We start from the raw sequence: 19,048 nt of genomic DNA, 5'->3' as shown, positions 1-19,048 counted from the left end.
AACATTTTCCCCAAAACAGACTTTTTTTTTTTTTTTAAGTTAAGGGCAAACGAATACTTTATGCCCTTTTTGATGGAAGAATTCTGTTTGATCCACACTGCCTCTTTTTGCTGGAAGGTGGTGAAATTTGTTCTTCTTGGTGCTCTAGCCCCCAATGTAGATAGAGCTTCTAGATCTTTGAGAGTTGAAAAATCTTCTGATTTGACAAGTTTATTAGCACATCTACTTCAGTAATGTCTTTGGATGAACAGTTTAAGGGATATCCTGAGTGAAATATCTGAGCAAACATGAGGCCCTATTGAAAACTATTCCTTTGTAGATCGTTTAGATTTTTATTTATATTAGTAAAGAAATGATTTAGTAAGGATAATATTTCTCTTCCCTTAATTATCTAATTTTATGATATCATTTGGAAATAATAAGTCAGATTGTGCTTCTCTGAATGAGATTTTCACATGGAATATTTGTGTTCATGGACAGATGTTCTGAACTTGTCATTGAAAAATTGTTCATTTATTTTTTCTTCCCCTGTCTCTTGGTTTTTAGTAATTAGAAAGATATATTTGGAAGTCCCTCTAATTAGGCTTCAGATATTGAATGCTGGCACATGATGAGCTGATACTGACTTGGTTTTGTAATCAGGGTTGTGATAAACATGCAGTAAACATTTCTGGGCCAATTGAATGGTAAAAGCCACAGAGCATTTTTATTTGTGAGAAGACATCTTACAATGCAGTGAATGAACTTACACTCTTTTTTTTTTTTTTCCAGATACAGTTTATGTAACTAGATGGAAGAGAATGGAATTATTTCAAAAAGACAAGTGCTCAAGCAGCAAATACTTTTACTTCCAGCAAAATCCAAACTGCTGTCTCTTAAAACTCTCTTCTTCCATTAGAATGCTACAGTAACCCAGTGAAGGCCCATGAAGGAAATTGGGACTAGTCTATAGGAGAACGTATCAATACAGTTTATAAAGCCAAGAATTGCCATGATTTCAGACTAAGATCTGTCTTTTTGGTGACTAACCCTTCAGTTCTTTCAACTCTTATTAATACCCATAATCAGTAACCTACCAAGAAAAGCCCTTATTTGGAAAGTGTGAAATTTGTATTTGGAAAAGCTGCCTGGAGAGAAGAGCTGTGTCCTTTACTGTAATGCAATAGGACTCTTTTGGGGGGATCAAAATCATAATTCTTAATTATGCAGTATCTTTCTTTTCTCCAGTCCTCACAGATATAGAAACAGTAACTAAAATTAACTTTTCTTTTAAAAAAAATTATATATTCAGTTTGCAGTAGACATTCCTTAAGTATTTGTATTTATTTATGATTATCAATTTACATAACATTAATATTGTATCAGACCTCCTTATGAAAATGAGTATGGATGTACACAGTATGTTTGATTTTTATCCATAAAAGTGAATCTGATTCAGAATGCTTTTCAGCTGACATACAGAGCACTAAATATTTTAAGGCAAGTCCATAGGTCCGAATCGCTTAAGAATTCTCAGTCTCTATGGGATTTAGGGAAGCATTATAAATGCATTAATCCTTATAGTCAATTCTGTGCCTAGGATTTTGCAAGGGAACAGTTCACTGACTAGGAAAAGCACTACATTTTAAATTCAGCATTAGTGCATTGGGAAGGAACTTTACTGCTTGTGCTTGGCATGTCATTATTTTCCATTTGACATTAGGGCCTTTCCAAAATGAATGTGAGGAATTGCTTTCACTTCAAGACTTTCCTTCTTTACAGTAAAACTCTAGGAGGTGTTATGGGGGGAGGGAAGGGGACAAAATCCTCGAAACCTTTTATTTGGCTCATGCCATGTTATGATCATGTACCTTTTAAATAAGGGGAAATAGTATCTTTAAAGTTAATGTCTAGCCAAGAGTTTAGTTAACGAAGAATTAAACTGCACTGTTGATCGGTGCTTTGTGTAAATACATCTTAACGTTTTGGTTGAGAGGGGCCTTAAGAAGGACAGTTCGTTGTAGGAAAGCAATTCTGTACATGAGTTTAAGCATACTTGTTGCATTGTCTCTGCAGATTCTATTTTTGTTTACAATATTAAAATGTATGTTAGCAAAAATGGGTGGATTTTCAAATAAAATGCAGCTTCCACAAAACTTTTTGTTATGGTATTCTGGTCTGAGGTGCGTTTTTTTTTTTTTTCCTTTCGTTTTTCTTTATCATCAGTATCATTATTTTTTGCTAGTAAAAATATACGCAGGTGATTATATTTGCTGATTTAATAAAATGTAAATTTTACTTGTTTTAACTTAATTTTCTAAAAGATTTATCTTTGTACCTTTTGTTACCTTCTAGACTCTTATTGATAAACTACTTATTAAAATTGTTGATTTTTGTCTTTGATCAGATGTCTTCGGTCAGGTAAGTATAAAGAGAAAATGCTTGTGTTTGGCACATTGATGCATGTGGTTATTCTGCCAAAGACATCTCTGACTATATCATGTTTCATATTAAATAGTAAGTAGGATTCAGAGTACATGATGGAGGGATTAAAGACTTTGCATTGATAAGTGTCAGCATTATATTTGCCGTGGTTGGAAAAAAATATCTTTAGCCAATATACTTTGTTAATTTTACTAGTTTCTGAGTTTCACTATTATTAAACCATTTTCATATAAACTGGGAAATTGTACTTCCATAGTTAACTTCCTTAACATTATCACAGATTTTGATTGGTCTCTTGTGTTTGAGTGGATCTTCTGTTTCAGGTCTATGGCTTGTTCCTTTTATAATTACTTTATTATTATTATTGTTACTATTTTGTATGTTTGTGAAGGTGCTTTAGAAATATTTTCATCCTATTGTTGAAACAACTTTGGGGCTTGTTGGATAGGTGTTATCCACATTTTACCCAGTTTACAGACTGGAATCAGGAACTGGGAAAGGAACTTGCTCAGGTCGATAAGCTAATAGATAAAGGAGTCAGGTCTTTGGTTTCATGGTCCATTGTCCTTTTTATGACCTGCTGTTTATTCTGGTATATGAACCAAAAAGGGAATTGCGTCCCTCTGCATTGTAGACTGATAACCACGCTTCATTTCTGCATGGTCTTCTTCCATGAAGCACATTTCCTGCTTCTTGCTCTGATGCCCAGACATCATAGGCAAGGAAAAATACAAAACACATGATCATATTAGCTTTAATCACAGTACAACAAGTGAGGTAAATTAGCTGTTGTATGTTTAACTATATTAGGTTCTAAACCTGCACATGTCCACACCATCTTAGTACCCAACTACCAAGTTGGCAGTGGCTACAGAGGGAGGTAAGATTATTAGCTGCAGAGGGCAGCGATACTCGTCGCAAATCATTTTCAAAATTAGTTTTTTGCTGTTGACTTAACATCATTCAAAATTTTCTTAAAGATATCCTTTTCTTAACCAGTGACTATGAGAGTCCATATTTAGGAAGAGGCCTCACGTTAGACTAGGAATTTTTTCTCCACAAACAAAACATGACCCTGGAAGAGAGGCCTTTATGGGGTAAGTTTCTCCTTGAACTAAAACAATTTCAAGTCTCTTCCTTTCTTCATTGTCATCAACAAACATGTTTCCAAATTCTGAGAATTCAGAGTACTGATACAAATGCTTATTTAACACTCAATGGAGAGAAAAACATCTCTACATTCAGGATGAGTGTGGTGCCATGTATTTGGCAGTGGTTGGGTCACAGAGTGTATGGAGAGGCCACAGCACTCAGCCAGAAGAACTGGTTCACAGCTTCCATCAGTGGCCACTGCACATAGCTTAGTTCTTTGTTCAGCCATGCTTGCTACCTTCCATGGAGCTGACTGGCCTGGAATTCTGCTGTCTGAATAGGCTCTGAAGGGAAAGTCTGCAGTATCATCTTCCATTTTGATGTGTCACCAATCAGAAATGTTTTCTAGGGGCGTCTGGGTGTCTCAGTCGGTTATGCGGCTTCGGCTTGGGTCATGATCCCAGGGTCCTGGGATCGAGTCCCACATCAGCCTCCCTGCTCAGTTGGGAGCCTACTTCTCCCTCTCCTCCGTTCCCCCTGCTTGTGCTCTCTCACTCTTTGTGTCAAATAAATAAAATCTTTTTAAATGTTTTCTAAGTCTCTAGCTAGTATTTCTAATTTTGGTGTAAGCACTTAGTAAATGTCCCGTTTGTTATTGATGTGTAGCATACAGGTGTAGTTTTTATTCTGGATGAAACTACCCACATTGTCAAAAGTTGTGTAAAGTTCTTTATGTGGTATTGGGGGACGGAGCAGGTATGACTGTCTTCAGGCAGAGTAGTAGGTTACACTGATAGTAGACAGCTATGAGAGAAAAGGGAAAGTTTTATAGAAGCTTCATTTTCTTTTTTTTTTTAAAGATTTATTTATTTATTTGAGAGATCAAGAATGAGAGAGAGAGAGAGTACATGAGAGGGGGGAGGGTTAGAGGGAGAAGTAGGCTCCTCACTGAGCAGGGAGCCGGATGCGGGACTCGATCCAGGGACTCCAGGATCATGACCTGAGCCGAAGGCAGTTGCTTAACCAACTGAGCCACCCAGGTGCCCCTAGAAGCTTCATTTTCTAGTAAGTTCTTATTTAAAATAGCTCTTCCTTTATCTGCTACCAAAAATAATTTTAAGGTTGGTTTTGATATAAAAATTGCTGTGTGAGAATCACTCGGGATGCTAACCCTAACCCAGTCCGAGCATTCCAGTCAGGCACCCTCCCTGTCTCCCTTGAGCCTGGGCACTTGGCAGCTGCCCTGAATTCCTGATTAAACAAAGCTCTGGGTTATCATGCCCTTGACCCTTGACTGGGACTGTAGGGAAGAAAGTATCAATAGAGAAATAGACAATCCCCACTCCCCACCATGCACCTGGACTCCAGGCTGCACTAATGTGCAGAACTTAATGATTTGATTTCCTTGGCCTCTCAGGAACACTTTACATGGAAGCATCTGGCACACCACATTGGTGCTGCCAGCTAACTTAGGGGCCATCTTAAAAGGTACAAAATGAAATCTGCACTTCTCTGGTCATTTTTGTCCTGAAGTAGGGTAAGAACTGAAAAGCTTTTTGCTTCCATGTGATTACATATTAAAAGAGTCTCAAAGGGCCAGGAAGAGGCAGGTCAAGGCACTGCAGTAGGAGGGGAAAGATGCCCGATAAGTCCAGCAAGGATGGCTGTGCCCAGTGCTTGGTGTTCAGAACACCTATTGCTAGGAGCTAATCTTTGATGACTGCTCTGATACGCAGAACTTAATTTATGATGGACAATTTATATATCACATGTGGGTCCAAAGTGGAAATGAAAGATATGACAGTTCATCTTACAGAGGTTAAACTGGTGTCATACTGGCCTAAAAGAAATAATACAATAGGATAAAGAAATGATAGAAAACATAAAAGTCTCTGTCCCCTCTTCTTGGCATAGAGCTCCTAAGACTGCACTAGGAACATCTTTTGTTTTAATTGGTGTTTGACCCTGGTTCCTGATATATAATTACTGAATTTCTTGGAATTTCCCAGGTGACAGGGGTGTCTTTTTTTTTTTTTTAATTTATTTGAGAGAGAGAGAATGAGAGCACGAGAGGGAAGAGGGTCAGAGGGAGAAGCAGAGTCCCCGCCGAGCAGGGAGCCCGATGTGGGACTCGATCCCAGGACTCCAGGATCATGACCTGAGCCGAAGGCAGTCGCTTAACCAACTGAGCCACCCAGGCGCCCGACAGGGGTGTCTTTTAATGAAGCAGCTCTTGGTGGGCTCCTGGATAGCTTCAGGATGAGGGCTGGTCACCAGAAAGACCAAGCTGTCATGAGAAGCTTGCACTTCAACCCAACCACATCCTTCAGGACAGAGGGACTAGAGACTGAGTTAATGATTGAACATGCCTATGTTGATGAAGCCTCCATAAAAATTCCAATACTAAGAGGTCTGGAGAGCTTCCGGGTTGGTGAAAAAATCCACTTGCCAGGAGGGTGGTGCACCCCACCTTCACAACAACAGAAGCTTACTCTCAGACTAGGTATCTCCATCTGGCCATTATCTTTATCCTTTATCACATCCTTTATAATACTGGCAAACATTTGGTGTTTCCCTGAATTCTGTGAGCCATTCAAGTAAATTATCAAACCCACAGGAACCCCCGTTTATAGCTAGTAAGTGAGAGATACAGGTGACAACCTGGACTTGAAGTTGGGATCTGGGGCATTGGGGAAATTTGGGCCTTCTTGTAGGACTGAGCCCTTCACCTCTGGGGTCTGCACCAACTCTAGTTAGTGTTGAGAGTTGAATTCTAGGGTACCCAGCTGGTGTCCTATAATTATTTGGTGTGGGAAATCCACATGTCTGGTGTCTGAAGTATGAGAGTAAAGGAGAAACACAAGTGTTTTTCTCATGCATTTAATAAACTTAATAACTGAGGTGTCCATGTGGTAGAGACAGCATTTCAGAAGAGTAAACGTAAGAAGATGGACTATTTAATAAGTGGTTTTAACTGGTACCATACATCTGGGGAAGGGTGACAGAATTCCCTCCAACATATACCAATATAAATTCCAAATGGGTTAAAGAGTATAAATGTAAAGAATTAGAAAGATGAAGAAAACATAGGTGACTGTCTCATAGCAAAAGGGAAAGGATATGATAAAAACAGTTCAACGAAGAACTGATGATCAATGAAAAAATGAATCTAATAGTAACTAGAAAATTCAAATGGGAACAATAGAGCTTTCCAAATGTAAGGACATTCTCAGTGCTTTTGTATGTATTTGTTCATTTATTCGAGTCTATGGAGAAGGTACCTTTGTTATATCTATTTTATAGATGAGGAAACTAAAGCCTGGAGTACATCACTGTGTGATCTTCATCAACTAAGTGAGCTGGAATCCTGAGCCTCTGTGGTCTGGCTATAGGTCTGCTCATAACTACTTAGCTGTATGCTGGTGCAGGAGGATGCCATTTTGCCTATCAAAAAGCATTTATATATATAACAGCACAGGCAGGAGTGCATGGGGTTTGATTGCTAATTTAAAGCTGAGGTGAATATAAGCTATACAGCTTTTTTGGTTGGAAGTTAAGAGTTGTCAGAAGTCTTTTGAGAGTTTCTACCCCTGATCCAATAATTACACTTTTAGGAAATTTACCCAGGGAAATAACGGGATGGGGTCTTGGCTAGGGAATTTGCTTGAATTGTTGCATAGCACGTAAATTTAAAAATCAGGAATTGCCCATATTGAAGAATAGCAAGTCAGATTAGTAGGTAGGATGCCATACCTTGAGACCATCTGTGAAACAAAACAACCTTGTTCTCATGGGTCAGTTTACATCAGTGGATAGTAGACAATTAGAGACTCAGTGCAGATTTTTATTGCTATCATTCCAGATTAAAAACCAGTCTACACTACCAGGCTGTGCCAGTTCCTAGACCAACCAAAAGTAGGAAGAGCTGTTTTCTCTCGGGGGGGTTTGTCTGCTGGTGATGAGGTGGAGAGAAGGAGTTTCCACTGAAGACAGGAGGAATACTGGTCCAAGGTGCCTAGGAGAACAAAATTCTCTACCAATCACCCAACAGAGAAGAGGGCTTTACATTCATCAACATGAGTTTTACTGTCCTAGAAGATTTAGGAGGTAAGTGGAACTCTCCAGTTTCCTTGTCCCACGTTAAGGGAAACTAGAGACCCACAAGGCATTTTTAGTTTCACATTTATCAAGCAGCTTCTCAGACATAGTTTCTTGACTGCAAGCCTTAACATACATGTTTCACAAAGTTTCTACACTTGGTAATTTTCTCCCCAAATGTAGCGTGGGTGATCCATCACATGGGGGATTCGTATGTCTGATTGGCTGCAGCGCTCCCCTTCAACCCTGCACTTTGCTGCAATCCTTCAGTGTACCTTTGTGGCTCAGTGGTCACCATGTAGTCAGGGCCTATAATAGTTCCAACCTTTCTCATACCTCCATTCTTGAAACTTCTGCTCAGACTAGCTTTTTCTCTTTACAGTCTCTTAATAGAATTCTGGAGTTCCCTGCCCCTTCGTCTCTATATTTTTTACCTATTTTGCCTGTTTGAGTACTGTCACTCCTGGTAGGGAAGAACTAGCATCTCTGTTCATTTTTAGGGGCATTGTGAATTGGACAGCCCTTTCAGAAAGTCATAAAAATGCTTTTATACTTTGCTTTGTAGTTCCACTTCTGCAAATCTGAAGAAATTAATCCGAAGTATGGAAAATAGTTATGTGGAAGAATACCCATCACAAGTGATTGAGATTACCAAAGAAACAACCGTGAAGTAAGGGGAAGTTCAGTGATGAGTCTCCAGAGAATATCTCCATTTTTAAGGCCTAGTAAAGGATTAATGGAAACCAGGAAAAGAACAGAGCTGGAGATTAACTATTTTCAAAAGGACAGGAGCTAACATGCTGGTGAGGATGTGGGGAAGGAGGGAACCCTGTGTGCTGTTGGTGGGAATGTAAACTAGTATAGTCACTATGGAAAACAGTGGAGTTTCCTCAGGAAATTAAAAGTAGAGCTATCCTAGGATCCAGCAATCCCACTTTTGGGTGTATATCTGCAGGTAACAAAACCATTATCTTGAAGTAATACCTTACTCTCCTGTTCGCTGCAGCATTATTCACTACAGCCAAGGAATGGAAGCAACCTGAGTGTCCATCAGCAGGTGAATTGATTTAAAAATTATAGTATATATACACAGTTGAATATTACTTATTCTTAAAAATGAAGGAAATTCTGTCATTTATGACAACATGGATGCTAAGTGAAAAAAGCCAGACAAAAGCTAATACTGCATGGTCTCACTTACATGTGGATTCCAAAAAAAAGTGTGTGTCGGGGGGAGTCCATAGAAACAGAAGAGAAAAATAATAGAAACAAAATTGGATGGAGGAAATGAGAGGTTGGTAAAAAGGTGCAAACTTTAAGTTACAAGAAGAATAAGGTCTGAGGATCTAATGTATAACATGGTGACTGTAGTTGATAACACTGTCTCATATAATCGAAATTTGCTAAGAGAATAGGACTCAAATGTTCTCCCCCGCCGCCGACAAAAAGGTAAATATGTGAGGTGAGGGATGTGTGTATAACTGTGGGAGGAATCCGGTCACAAAGAAAATATATATCAAATTATCACATCTTATACTTTAGTTTTAAATGTTGTCAGTTATACCTCAAAGATAAAAGAGGATGCACTAGAGATGTTAATTCCTTAGAGTAGAAGTTAAGGACGTTAAAAAAGAGAGTGAGACAATGAGCTAAGCAGCAAAATCAGTGGGAGCAAGAGAAATGCTGAGTGGTCAGGACTGGAGATGAGACGGGGTAAATGAGGAAAGAGCCTGGGGTAGGAACATATACAGAGGACAGTTTGCATGAGATTTGTCGATGAAGAGCATTCTTCCCTTCTGAGAGCATTTCTGCCACTGAGTGAGGCCCCTGCTGCTTGATGAGACAGCGCAGCACAGTGGGAACAGTGGGGACCCTGCAGCCATGTGTAGGTGTAAAGCTGAGTTTGGATGGCTTATATACTCTGCCTGTGCCTCAGTGTCTTCATCTGTAAGTAAAATGGCATAATGATGCCTACCTCAAAGGACTGTTGTAGCTGACGGATTAATAAATGGAGGCATTTAGAACATCCTGTGATAAAGTTTCAATACACTTAACTGGGATACAGAATAGCTTGTGGTCAAGAGCCTGGATGTTTTGAGGGTAAAAATCTGTAACTTCTGACTTACTAGCTGGGGGACTTTGGGAAATTTACTAAATTTCCCTCTGTTTCTTGTTGGTAAAGTGAGAATAATTGTAGACCCATCACATAGGATTATAGAAGGATTGACTAGGTTAATATATGTGAAGTGCATATAATAAGCACATTTAAGTGTTTGCTATTGTTAGTATTACTGAAGAGGCTTTTAAAACGTCAGTGTTTGGGTTTGTTCACCCTGCCCTGTTTGCATTGTGCTGATGTCAGCCCACTGCTCTGCTGGAGGTAGCAGGAGCTGATTCCAAAGCAAAACCCCGAACCTCTAACCCCGCACGTCCTCACACAAGCAGGAGTCCTTGGTTCTACGGCAGCTGAAGTAAATCTAGAGTCTGGTGTGACACACACATTTTTGAAAACAGCCAGCCCCACTCATTTGAGCGTGCTTAGGTCAGCAGCTTTAGATGCCCTCAGATAAAGCAGAATATTTTCTAAAGTCATTGGAGCCACCTCCTGCCACTTTTTTTTAACAAAACATAAATACCGAAGTTTTGCTTAAGTGTTTTAGAGACTATGTTTTCCTATTGGAAACACTGACTTCTTGAGAGGTAAATATTCACGTTTGTCCCTGTATTAGGATTAGAGTTGGCTTGTGTATCACAGAAGATTCACACAAACAATGACTGACACAGGACAAATTTATTTTCTCTCTCATGGAGAAGTCTGAGCCGGCATAGCCGCTTTGCTTACTGGACTGGCAGGTCAGGTATAGGTAGGTGTCTTACTGCTCCATAGCCCTTAAGGCCGCTCCTTGCATCTTATAATCCACTGCAGCAGGATGGAAGACGTGGGGAGAAAGGGGAGGAAGACACCCAGAAATTGTGTGCAGTTTCTCACATTCCATTGGCCAGAACTTTGTCATGTGGCTGCAAGGGAGTGTGGCAAGTAGTCTTTAACTTTGGTGATCATGTACTGAGCTAAAAATGGCTAAATCAATGCGTTATTATAGTGGGAGGGGGACAAGAGATTTGAAGGCATACTAGCAGGCACTATCATAGTCATACAATTTTTATTAAAAGAATTGCTAACTTCTTGAGCCTTTTTCTTTTTTTTAAAGATTTTATTTATTTATTTGACAGAGAGTGATAAAGCAAGAGAAGGAACACAAGCAAGGGGAGTGGGAGAGGGAGAAGCAGGCTTCCCACGGAGCAGGGAGCCCGATGTGGGGCTCGATCCCAGGACCCTGGGATCATGACCTGAGCCAAAGGCAGATGCTTAATGACTGAGCCATCCAGGTGCCCTGAGCCTTTTTCTGATCAATGACTTTAAAATCTTCCCATGCCACATACTGTAAGTTGAGATCTGAGATATACTAAAAGAAGAATTATAGCTTATAGTTTTAGAATGGAAATAGTTCAAAGAAATTAAATTTAAAAAGTGTCAAATGCTTAAAAATGAAAAATAAGCAAATCCAAACTGCTAGTGCTCAGTATGTGTTAGCAGATGTGTTGGAAATGTGCACCTTCCCCCCAGATTTTAGGCCCAGCAGTAGTCCACGTTGACAGTTTTATATATAGCACAAAAGTCACAGAAGTCGCTTTTTAAGTGGCTAGGAGAAAATAACTGATGCAAAGATGAACTCTAACAGTCAAAGATTGAAGTGAATCGCACACTTGGGCCAGAAGCTCAAATGAGGCCAGGGCACGCCATCCCTCTGATTTGGTGTCTGAGGGCTTTAAGGTAAAAATGTCTTGCTGACCTCAATTAGTCATACAGAGGGGAATCCAGCATAGTCATTTTCATTCCTCTTAGGAGGGAAATGTTGCAAGGCCTAGCATATTTTTATAGCTGAGGCTATGCAAAAAGATGGCCCGAACCCAAGAAGGCAAGAGGTCAGTGAGTTGAGCACCCAGCTTGAGGAAGGAAATGCTGACAAAACTTTTTACCAAGAATCTGAGGATATCTGAATCTGCAGTCCCTTTCAAACTCATTCACTCTGCTGGAAACCTGAAAACATTTCTATGTGAAGAATCTTTAAAAGCATCTTGAAGGTTTTTAGCACTTACTCAGATCATAAGAACAGAATGACCGAAAACATAACCAACCGAAAGAGTCATAGTTTAAGAAAAGAAAGAAAAAGCAGCCTTTCTGGGAACTTGAGCCTCATAAAGTCACAAGAATAGGAAATGGAAATACTTAATCTAGTTGAAGTCACTAATATTTAGAAAGCCTCTGCTGCTTGAGGGCACATTGCCTTGCATCTAGTGCAAAAGCCAGTTTTATTCCAAGAAAAATACAGAGAACTGTTGTGTTGAGCTCTAATAAAACAAGGAAGGATCAAGCAGGCCTTTAACAAACAGCCCTTTATTGCCACAAAAATCCCCTGGCCTCCCCATTCCCTGAATCGCTCTAGTGTCTGGCTATAGGACTCAAAAAGAAACAAAAATGTTAGCACTGACACACGGTGTCTGCCCTGCCTCCCCCACACTTGTAAAAATTTTGGAATTGGATTTACTACTGGTCCCTACAGCCTGAGGTAGATCAGCAGATCCTGGGTAAGGCCTCTTAGAGCCCTCACACCAGGCGGCAGCTGAGTGCCTCTCCCCCAGCCAGCTCAGGACAGAATGAACCGCTTCATAAAGCCGTCCTCAGAGACTGGTCAGCGCCTCACAGCATGTGATGGATGGGACACAGGCTCTCTCTCTCTCTACACCTTCACGTGAATGCACCACAGAGACAACCAGACATCCTGGGCCTTACCGCCAGAGACTCCTGTCAAATGCCAGTCATTACTGCATTTGCATGTCTAGTATGTGCAGGTTATAGGTCCTCTTTAAAAAATTTTTTTTAAATTTTTTGAAGATTTTGTTTATTTGAAAGAGCAAGAGAGAGAGAGCACAAGCGGTGGGGGGTGGGGCAAAGACAGAGGGAGAAGCAGGCTCCCCGCTGAGCAAGGAGCCCGATGTGGGACTCGATCCCAGGACCCTGGGATCATGACCTGAGCTGAAGGCAGATGCTTAACTGACTGAGCCACCCAGGCGCCCCACGTGTCCTCTTTTTAACCCTTGAATCCTTGATAAAATCCTGCAATGTGAGAATTAGGTTCATGTAATATAGAAGCAGAAACCAGGCTTAAAAGAGGTTAAGTGTCTGCCAAAGATTGAAGGTAGCCAGTCTGACTCCACAAAATGTGTTTTCCCATACTCTACCTTATCTTGTTACATCTCCTTGATTTCTTCAAATTTATCTAATTCCTGACCCAAAATAAGCAGTTTCCCAGCCTAAGGTTAAAGCTGCTGACACTCAGTCTCTACCCTTCTGCCCCCAAAATCTTGAATGGCAGCATATGAAACTCACATGCTTGGTTATTCTGAAAACTGAAACCACTACATAAAATCCTTCCAAACTCATCTTAAATTTCTTTTCCAAACTTATCACTAAGGGTGCTAAAAATAGAATATTGCAAGTTAAATACAACCACCTGCCACACCTAGAATATCTTGTCCTGCCTTCTCCCCCCCGTTCTTGCTTCCTTCTTTGCTGCTGGTATGAAGAGCGAAAGCAATTTTCATAGAGCCACCAGGCTCTCTTACTGGACCATTAGCATCTTGAAGAAAAGGGCAATTTCATTTTGCCTCCCTGATGCCTTACACACAGTGCCTGGCTGGAAGGACTTGTTTGATAAACGCCTCCTCGAGTGAGTAACACTGATAGGAAGTTCCCAGTGGTACAGCAATTTGTTGAGATTTGCTTTGTAATGTCATCTCACAAAGCTACCACCCTACACTGTTTAGAATTTGGGTTGTTAAAGAAAACCTGCAAATTTTTTTAGAGACAGTGCCATTCAGCAAATTCTTTTTTTTTTTTAATATGTTATTTATTTGACAGAGAGAGAGAGAGAGCACAAGCAGGGGAAGTGGCAGGCAGAGGGCGAAGCAGGCTTCTCGATGAGCCGGGAGCCTGATGTGGGGCTCGATCCCAGGACGCTGGGATCATGACCTGAGCCGAAGGCAGCCACTTAACTGACTGAGCCACCCAGGCGCCCCCATTCTGCAAATTCTAAACACAAGAAGTGATATTAACAGAAGGAAAGAACGTTCTTCCCTTTCCTTTTCCAAAGGATGCCTTTTCTTCTCTGACATCTTCTTGGCAACAAACAAGACTTTTAGCCATTTGATATTTTCTTCCGATTTAGATTCACATTGTGAAGTAAAAACTGCCACGACTAACAAGTTAGTGCTGGAATCCTACCATTATGCCTGGCTTGTTTTCATAATCTCATGGTCTGAACTTTCCAAGAGTGAGAGAAAAACAATGTCAGTTTCTGCTGACCTACTGAAACCAGTGGGCTGTCACATAGCCTCTGTTTGTTGGTTTACTGGAAGGTCTTTGATTTGTCCCAGTGGAAAGGCAATAAGCTTTTTTCTTTCCTATCTGAGAAAAGTAAAGATAAATCTTATCTATAAAAAGTTTACCTTTCTTTCTTAAAAAGAAAATTGGCAAATCTGCTCCATATTGTTCCTAACTTTTCCAAGGACATTTCTGTTTCTGTTGACCTCTGAAAGACCACCCTAACAAAGTCTTCTGCCTTCCTGTCAGGAAACACTCTCCCTGCTGTTCACACTGCAAAGATGTAAGCATGGCCTTTCCACTCTGTCACTTTATGGAATGGATTGGAAGATAGGTATTTGGGGGACATTTTGGGGGGTAACTTTTTAAAGTATAAAACATATCAGTCAAGTATACAAATCTTAAGTGTCCTGCTTAATGTTTATGAAGTGAACCATCCATGCTAACTGCCACTCAGATCAAGATCACTGGAAAACTCCTCCATGTACCGTCCTGGTCATTCCCTACCACAAAGGTAACCACTATTTTTTGGGGGTGGGGGAGAAAAATAGACTTTATTTACAAGTAATAACATGTAGAAAAGATCCATCCCTGGCCCTTAAAAACCTTCCCATCTGGGCGCCTGGGTGGCTCAGATGGTTAAGCGTCTGCCTTCGGCTCAGGTCATGATCCCAGGGTCCTGGGATCGAGTCCCGCATCGGGCTCCCTGCTCCTTGGGAGCCTGCTCCCTCTGCTTCTCTCGCTCTCTCTCTCCCTCCCTCCCTCTGTCTCTCATGAATGAATAAAATCTTTTAAAAAACAAACAAACAAAAAACCTTCCCATCATTCCAAATCCCAGCCCAATGTAAGTCTGGGGAAGGTGGGGGATGAGCTGCAACTGAAGGCTGCCCCCCCACCCCCCACCCCTGCTGCTGCACCCAGGCTTGGGGCCCATCTATTCTGGAAAAGAGCATCTTCTGGGCATCTGAGCCCTTGGGTGAGCACTATTCTGACTTCTTTCATTAAGGTTAGTATGCCTGTCCTGTTTTGTGTAAATGGCATCTTAGGGTTATTTCAGATTTTGACTACTATCAGGAAAGCTGCTAGGAATATTGTTATTGTGTCTTCTGGTAGACATAAGCACTCATTTTTATTCCGTATTAAGCCAAGAGTGGAACTGCTGAATCATGACATATATGTATGTTTAGCTTTAATAGATACTGCCAAACATATTCCAAAGTGTTTGTGCCAATTTATGATTGCACCAACAATTATATGAGAGTTCAAGTTGCTCCATATTTGCTGAAAAACAAGACTTGTTTGTCAATATTTGCTGTTTTTAACTTTTAATTTTAGCCATTTTGATGCATGTATAATTGTATTTCATGGTTTTAATTTGCCTTTCCCTGATGAGTAATATCAATCTTCTTTTATGCTTATTAGTCATTAGGATATATTCTTTTGTGATGTGCCTATTCAAATCTTTTGCTCATTTTTCCCTAAAATGGTTGTCTTTTTTCCTGTTGATTTATGAAAGTTCTTTATATATTTTTGATATTTCTTTGTTAGATATATGTATAGAAAGTATATTCTCCCAGGATGTGGCTTGCCTTTTGACTCTTAATGGTATCTTTTAATGAAAAGACTATAATTTTCATGAAATTCAATTTCTCAGTTTATGATTAGTGATTTTTATGGCATTTTCCCCACCCCCCAGGGAGTAGGTGACACAAGAAGCAGTAGACTTGGGGGAGTGGAGCCAAATCCACATTTACCCACCTACCAGATATAGATGTCAATTAAAGCATAGGCTTTAAGGATCTATTGGGTATGTAAAGGGGAACATGAAGACATTCTGTTATATTTCCTACTTGAAGCTTTATTTTTTTACCTTCCATGTTTAGGTCTCTGATCCACTTGGAATTGATTTTTGTGTATGGTATGATATAGGTGTTGAGGTTCATTTTTTCCCTATGTAGATATACAGTTGACTCAGCATCATTTTTTCTTAATTGAAAAAAACTCCCCTCCCCCCAAATATAATAGCATGTTTGTCAGAAATCAAGTGATTTTTGTGGGTTGGTTTCTGGACTCTTCATTCTGTTCCATTGGACTTTTTCTTTATCCTTGGACCAAAACCATACTGTCTTAAATATTTAAAGTCTTGCAATTTGGTAACAAATTCTCTAATTCTGTTGTTTTTCTTCAAGATTGTCTTGGCTATCATAGGTCTTTTGCCTGGGTTATAGATTTCCATAATAATGTTAGGTTATTAATTTCTATGAACAAAAACCTGCTGGAATTTTTCTTGAGATTCACTGAATCTACAGATATACGAAGAACTCACATCTTAACTCTTTTGAATCTTCCAATCCATGATGATGGTGTATGTCTCTATTCCCCATTTGTTTAAGTCTTCTTTAATTTCTCTCAACAATGTTTTACAGTCTTCAACATAGAAGTCTTCTTGCTCATATTTCATTAGACGTATTTCTTGATTTTGATGTTTTTGATGTTATTATAAATGATTTAAATTTTTCCCAATTGTTTGCTGCTAGTACAAAGAAATACAATGGATCTTGTTGACCTGTACCCTGTGCCTTTGCTAAAATTCACTTATAAATTCTATTAGTTTGTAGATTACTTTGGATTATCTACATACAGAAACTTGACATCTATAGGTAGTAGAGTTTGCTTCTTCCTTTCTAATTGCTATGCTTTTTTTTTTTTTTTAAAGATTTTGTTTGACAGAGACACAGCAAGAGAGGGAACACAAGCAGGGGGAGTGGGAGAGGGAGAAGCAGGCTTCCCACAGAGCAAGGAGCCCAATGCAGGGCTCGATCCCAGGATCCTGGGATCATGACCTGAGCCGAAGGCAGATGCTTAGCGACTGAGCCACCCAGGTGCCCCTCTAATCTCTATGCTTTTAATTTCTTTTTCTTGCCTTTATTGAACTGGCTACAACCTCAAGTTCCATTAAATACTGTTGAATGGAAGTATGATAGTGAAAATATGTGTCTTGTTCCTGACCTCAGTGGGAAAAGGTTAATATTTCACTATTAGGTGCAATGTTAGCTATAGTTTTTTTAAGATATTCCTTGTTTGCTAAGAGCTTTATCATACTATTATGAATTTTTATCACAGTATTGAATTTTATCAAATGCTGTACCTATTGAGATGATCATATGAGTTACCTATGTTCCATTCATTATACCCTTGATTTTTAAATTTTGAGATATAAATTCACATGCAGTTGTAATGGGCATTAAGGAGGGCACGTGATGTGATGAGCACTGGGTGTTATACACACTGATGAATCATTGAACACTGCATCTGAAACTAATGATATGTTGGCTAATTGAATTTAAATTAAATTTAAAAAGATAATATGACTTCTTTGCAGAAATGTCTGTTCATGTCTTCTGCCCATTTCTTGGTTGGATTATTTGTTCTTTGGGTGTTGAGTTTGAGAAGTTCTTTATAGATTTTGGATGCTAGCCCTTTATCTGCTATGTCATTTGCAAATATCTTCTCCGTCGGTTGTCTTTTGGTTTTGTTGACTGTTTCCTTTGCTGTGCAAAAGCTTTTTATCTTGATGAAGTCCCAATGGTTCATTTTTGCCCTTGCTTCCCTTGCCTTTGGCGATGTTTCTAGGAAGAAGTTGCTGCAGCTGAGGTTGAAGAGGTTGCTGCCTGTGTTCTCCTTTAGGATTTTGATGGATTCCTGTCTCACGTGTAGGAGTTTCATCCATTTTGTGTCTATTTTTGTGTGTGGTGTAAGGAAATGGTCCAGTTTCATTCTTCTGCATGTGGCTGTCCAATTTTCCCAACACCATTTGGTGAAGAGGCTTTTTTCCATTGGACATTCTTTCCTGCTTTGTCCAAGATGAGTTGACCATAGAGTTGAGGGTCCATTTCTGGGCTCTCTGTTCTGTTCCATTGATCTATGTGTCTGTTTTTGTGCCAGTACCATACTGTCTTGATGATTATAGCTTTGTAATAGAGCTTGAAGTCCGGAATTGTGATGCCACTGGCTTTGCTTTTCTTTTTCAACATTCCTCTGGCTATTTGGGGTCTTTTCTGGTTCCATTCAAATTTTAGGATTATTTGTTCCATTTCTGTGAAAAAAGTTGATGGTATTTTGATAGAGATTGCATTAAATGTGTAGATTGTTCTAAATAGCATAGACATTTTCACAATATTTGTTCTTCTAATCCATGAGCATGGAACATTTTTCCAAGACAAAACCAGAGAGGGAGACAAACCGTAAGAGACTCTTAATCTCAGGAAACAACCTGAGGGTTGCTGGAGTGGAGTGGGGGGTGGGAGGGATGGGGTGGCAGGATGATGGACATTGGGGAGGGTATGTGCTATGGTGAGTGCTGTGAATTGTGTAAGAGTGGATCAATCACCTGTACCCCTGAAACAAATAATACATTATATGTTAATTTAAAAAAAAGATAATATGAACAGATAACATGTACTCTCTATCCAATTTATGTAATTTTTCAAAATTATAGTACAATATCACAAGCAGGATATTGACATTGATTTAATACACTGGTTCTGTTTGTGTTTCCACTCTGATTTCTGAATGTTAAACCAACCTTGCATTCTTTATTCATGAAATATGTATAACTGGATTCAATAAGCTAATATTTTGTGGAGATTTTGCATCTATATTCATGAAGATATTGGCCTGTAATTCTCTTTTCTTGTAATGACTTGCCAGGTTTTGGTGTTAGGATTATATTGGCCTCATGGGATGATTTGGAAGTGTTTCTTTTTTCTCTGTTCTTTGAATGAGTTTGTGTATGTTTGCTACTACATCTTTTTGAAATCTTTGGAGAAATTTACCAGTAAAGCAAGCCATCTTGGTTTGAAATTTTCCTTGTGGGAAAATTTTAAGTACAGATTAGATCTTTTTTTATAGATTGGGGACTATTCAGAATTTTTGTTTCCTCCTGAAAGAAATGTTTTTTAAGAAATGTTTCCATTTCATCAAAGTTGTCAA

The 19,048-nt window shown here is 39.5% G+C and overlaps 1 protein-coding gene and 1 long non-coding RNA gene across 19 annotated transcripts in view; both read left to right on the top strand.

Moving 5' to 3' along the window:
* Positions 1 to 2,135, top strand: part of PICALM (phosphatidylinositol binding clathrin assembly protein) — a 105,827-nt gene extending 103,692 nt beyond the window's left edge. For all 18 annotated transcript variants that reach the window (XM_073879832.1, XM_025894286.2, XM_073879831.1 and 15 more), the window contains one exon: positions 772 to 2,135. Coding sequence is in view for 2 of the 18 variants with exons in the window: in XM_025894298.2 (XP_025750083.1) it covers positions 772 to 786 (15 nt within the window). In the remaining 16 variants the exon portion in view is untranslated. The remainder of the gene's footprint in view (positions 1 to 771) is intronic.
* Positions 2,136 to 4,581: 2,446 nt separating this feature from the next.
* Positions 4,582 to 19,048, top strand: part of LOC141370473 (uncharacterized) — a 28,470-nt gene continuing 14,003 nt past the window's right edge. Inside the window, exons 1-3 of the long non-coding RNA XR_012374526.1 lie at positions 4,582 to 7,623; positions 8,180 to 8,417; positions 8,621 to 8,671. This is a non-coding gene — a long non-coding RNA (uncharacterized lncRNA). The remainder of the gene's footprint in view (positions 7,624 to 8,179; positions 8,418 to 8,620; positions 8,672 to 19,048) is intronic.

Source organism: Callorhinus ursinus, unplaced genomic scaffold (genome assembly GCF_003265705.2).
Source record: "Callorhinus ursinus isolate GAN/ISIS: 27379988/994484 unplaced genomic scaffold, GSC_fseal_2.0 scaffold35, whole genome shotgun sequence".
NCBI lineage: Eukaryota > Metazoa > Chordata > Mammalia > Carnivora > Otariidae > Callorhinus > Callorhinus ursinus.
This window is presented reverse-complemented; position numbering and strand designations above follow the sequence as displayed.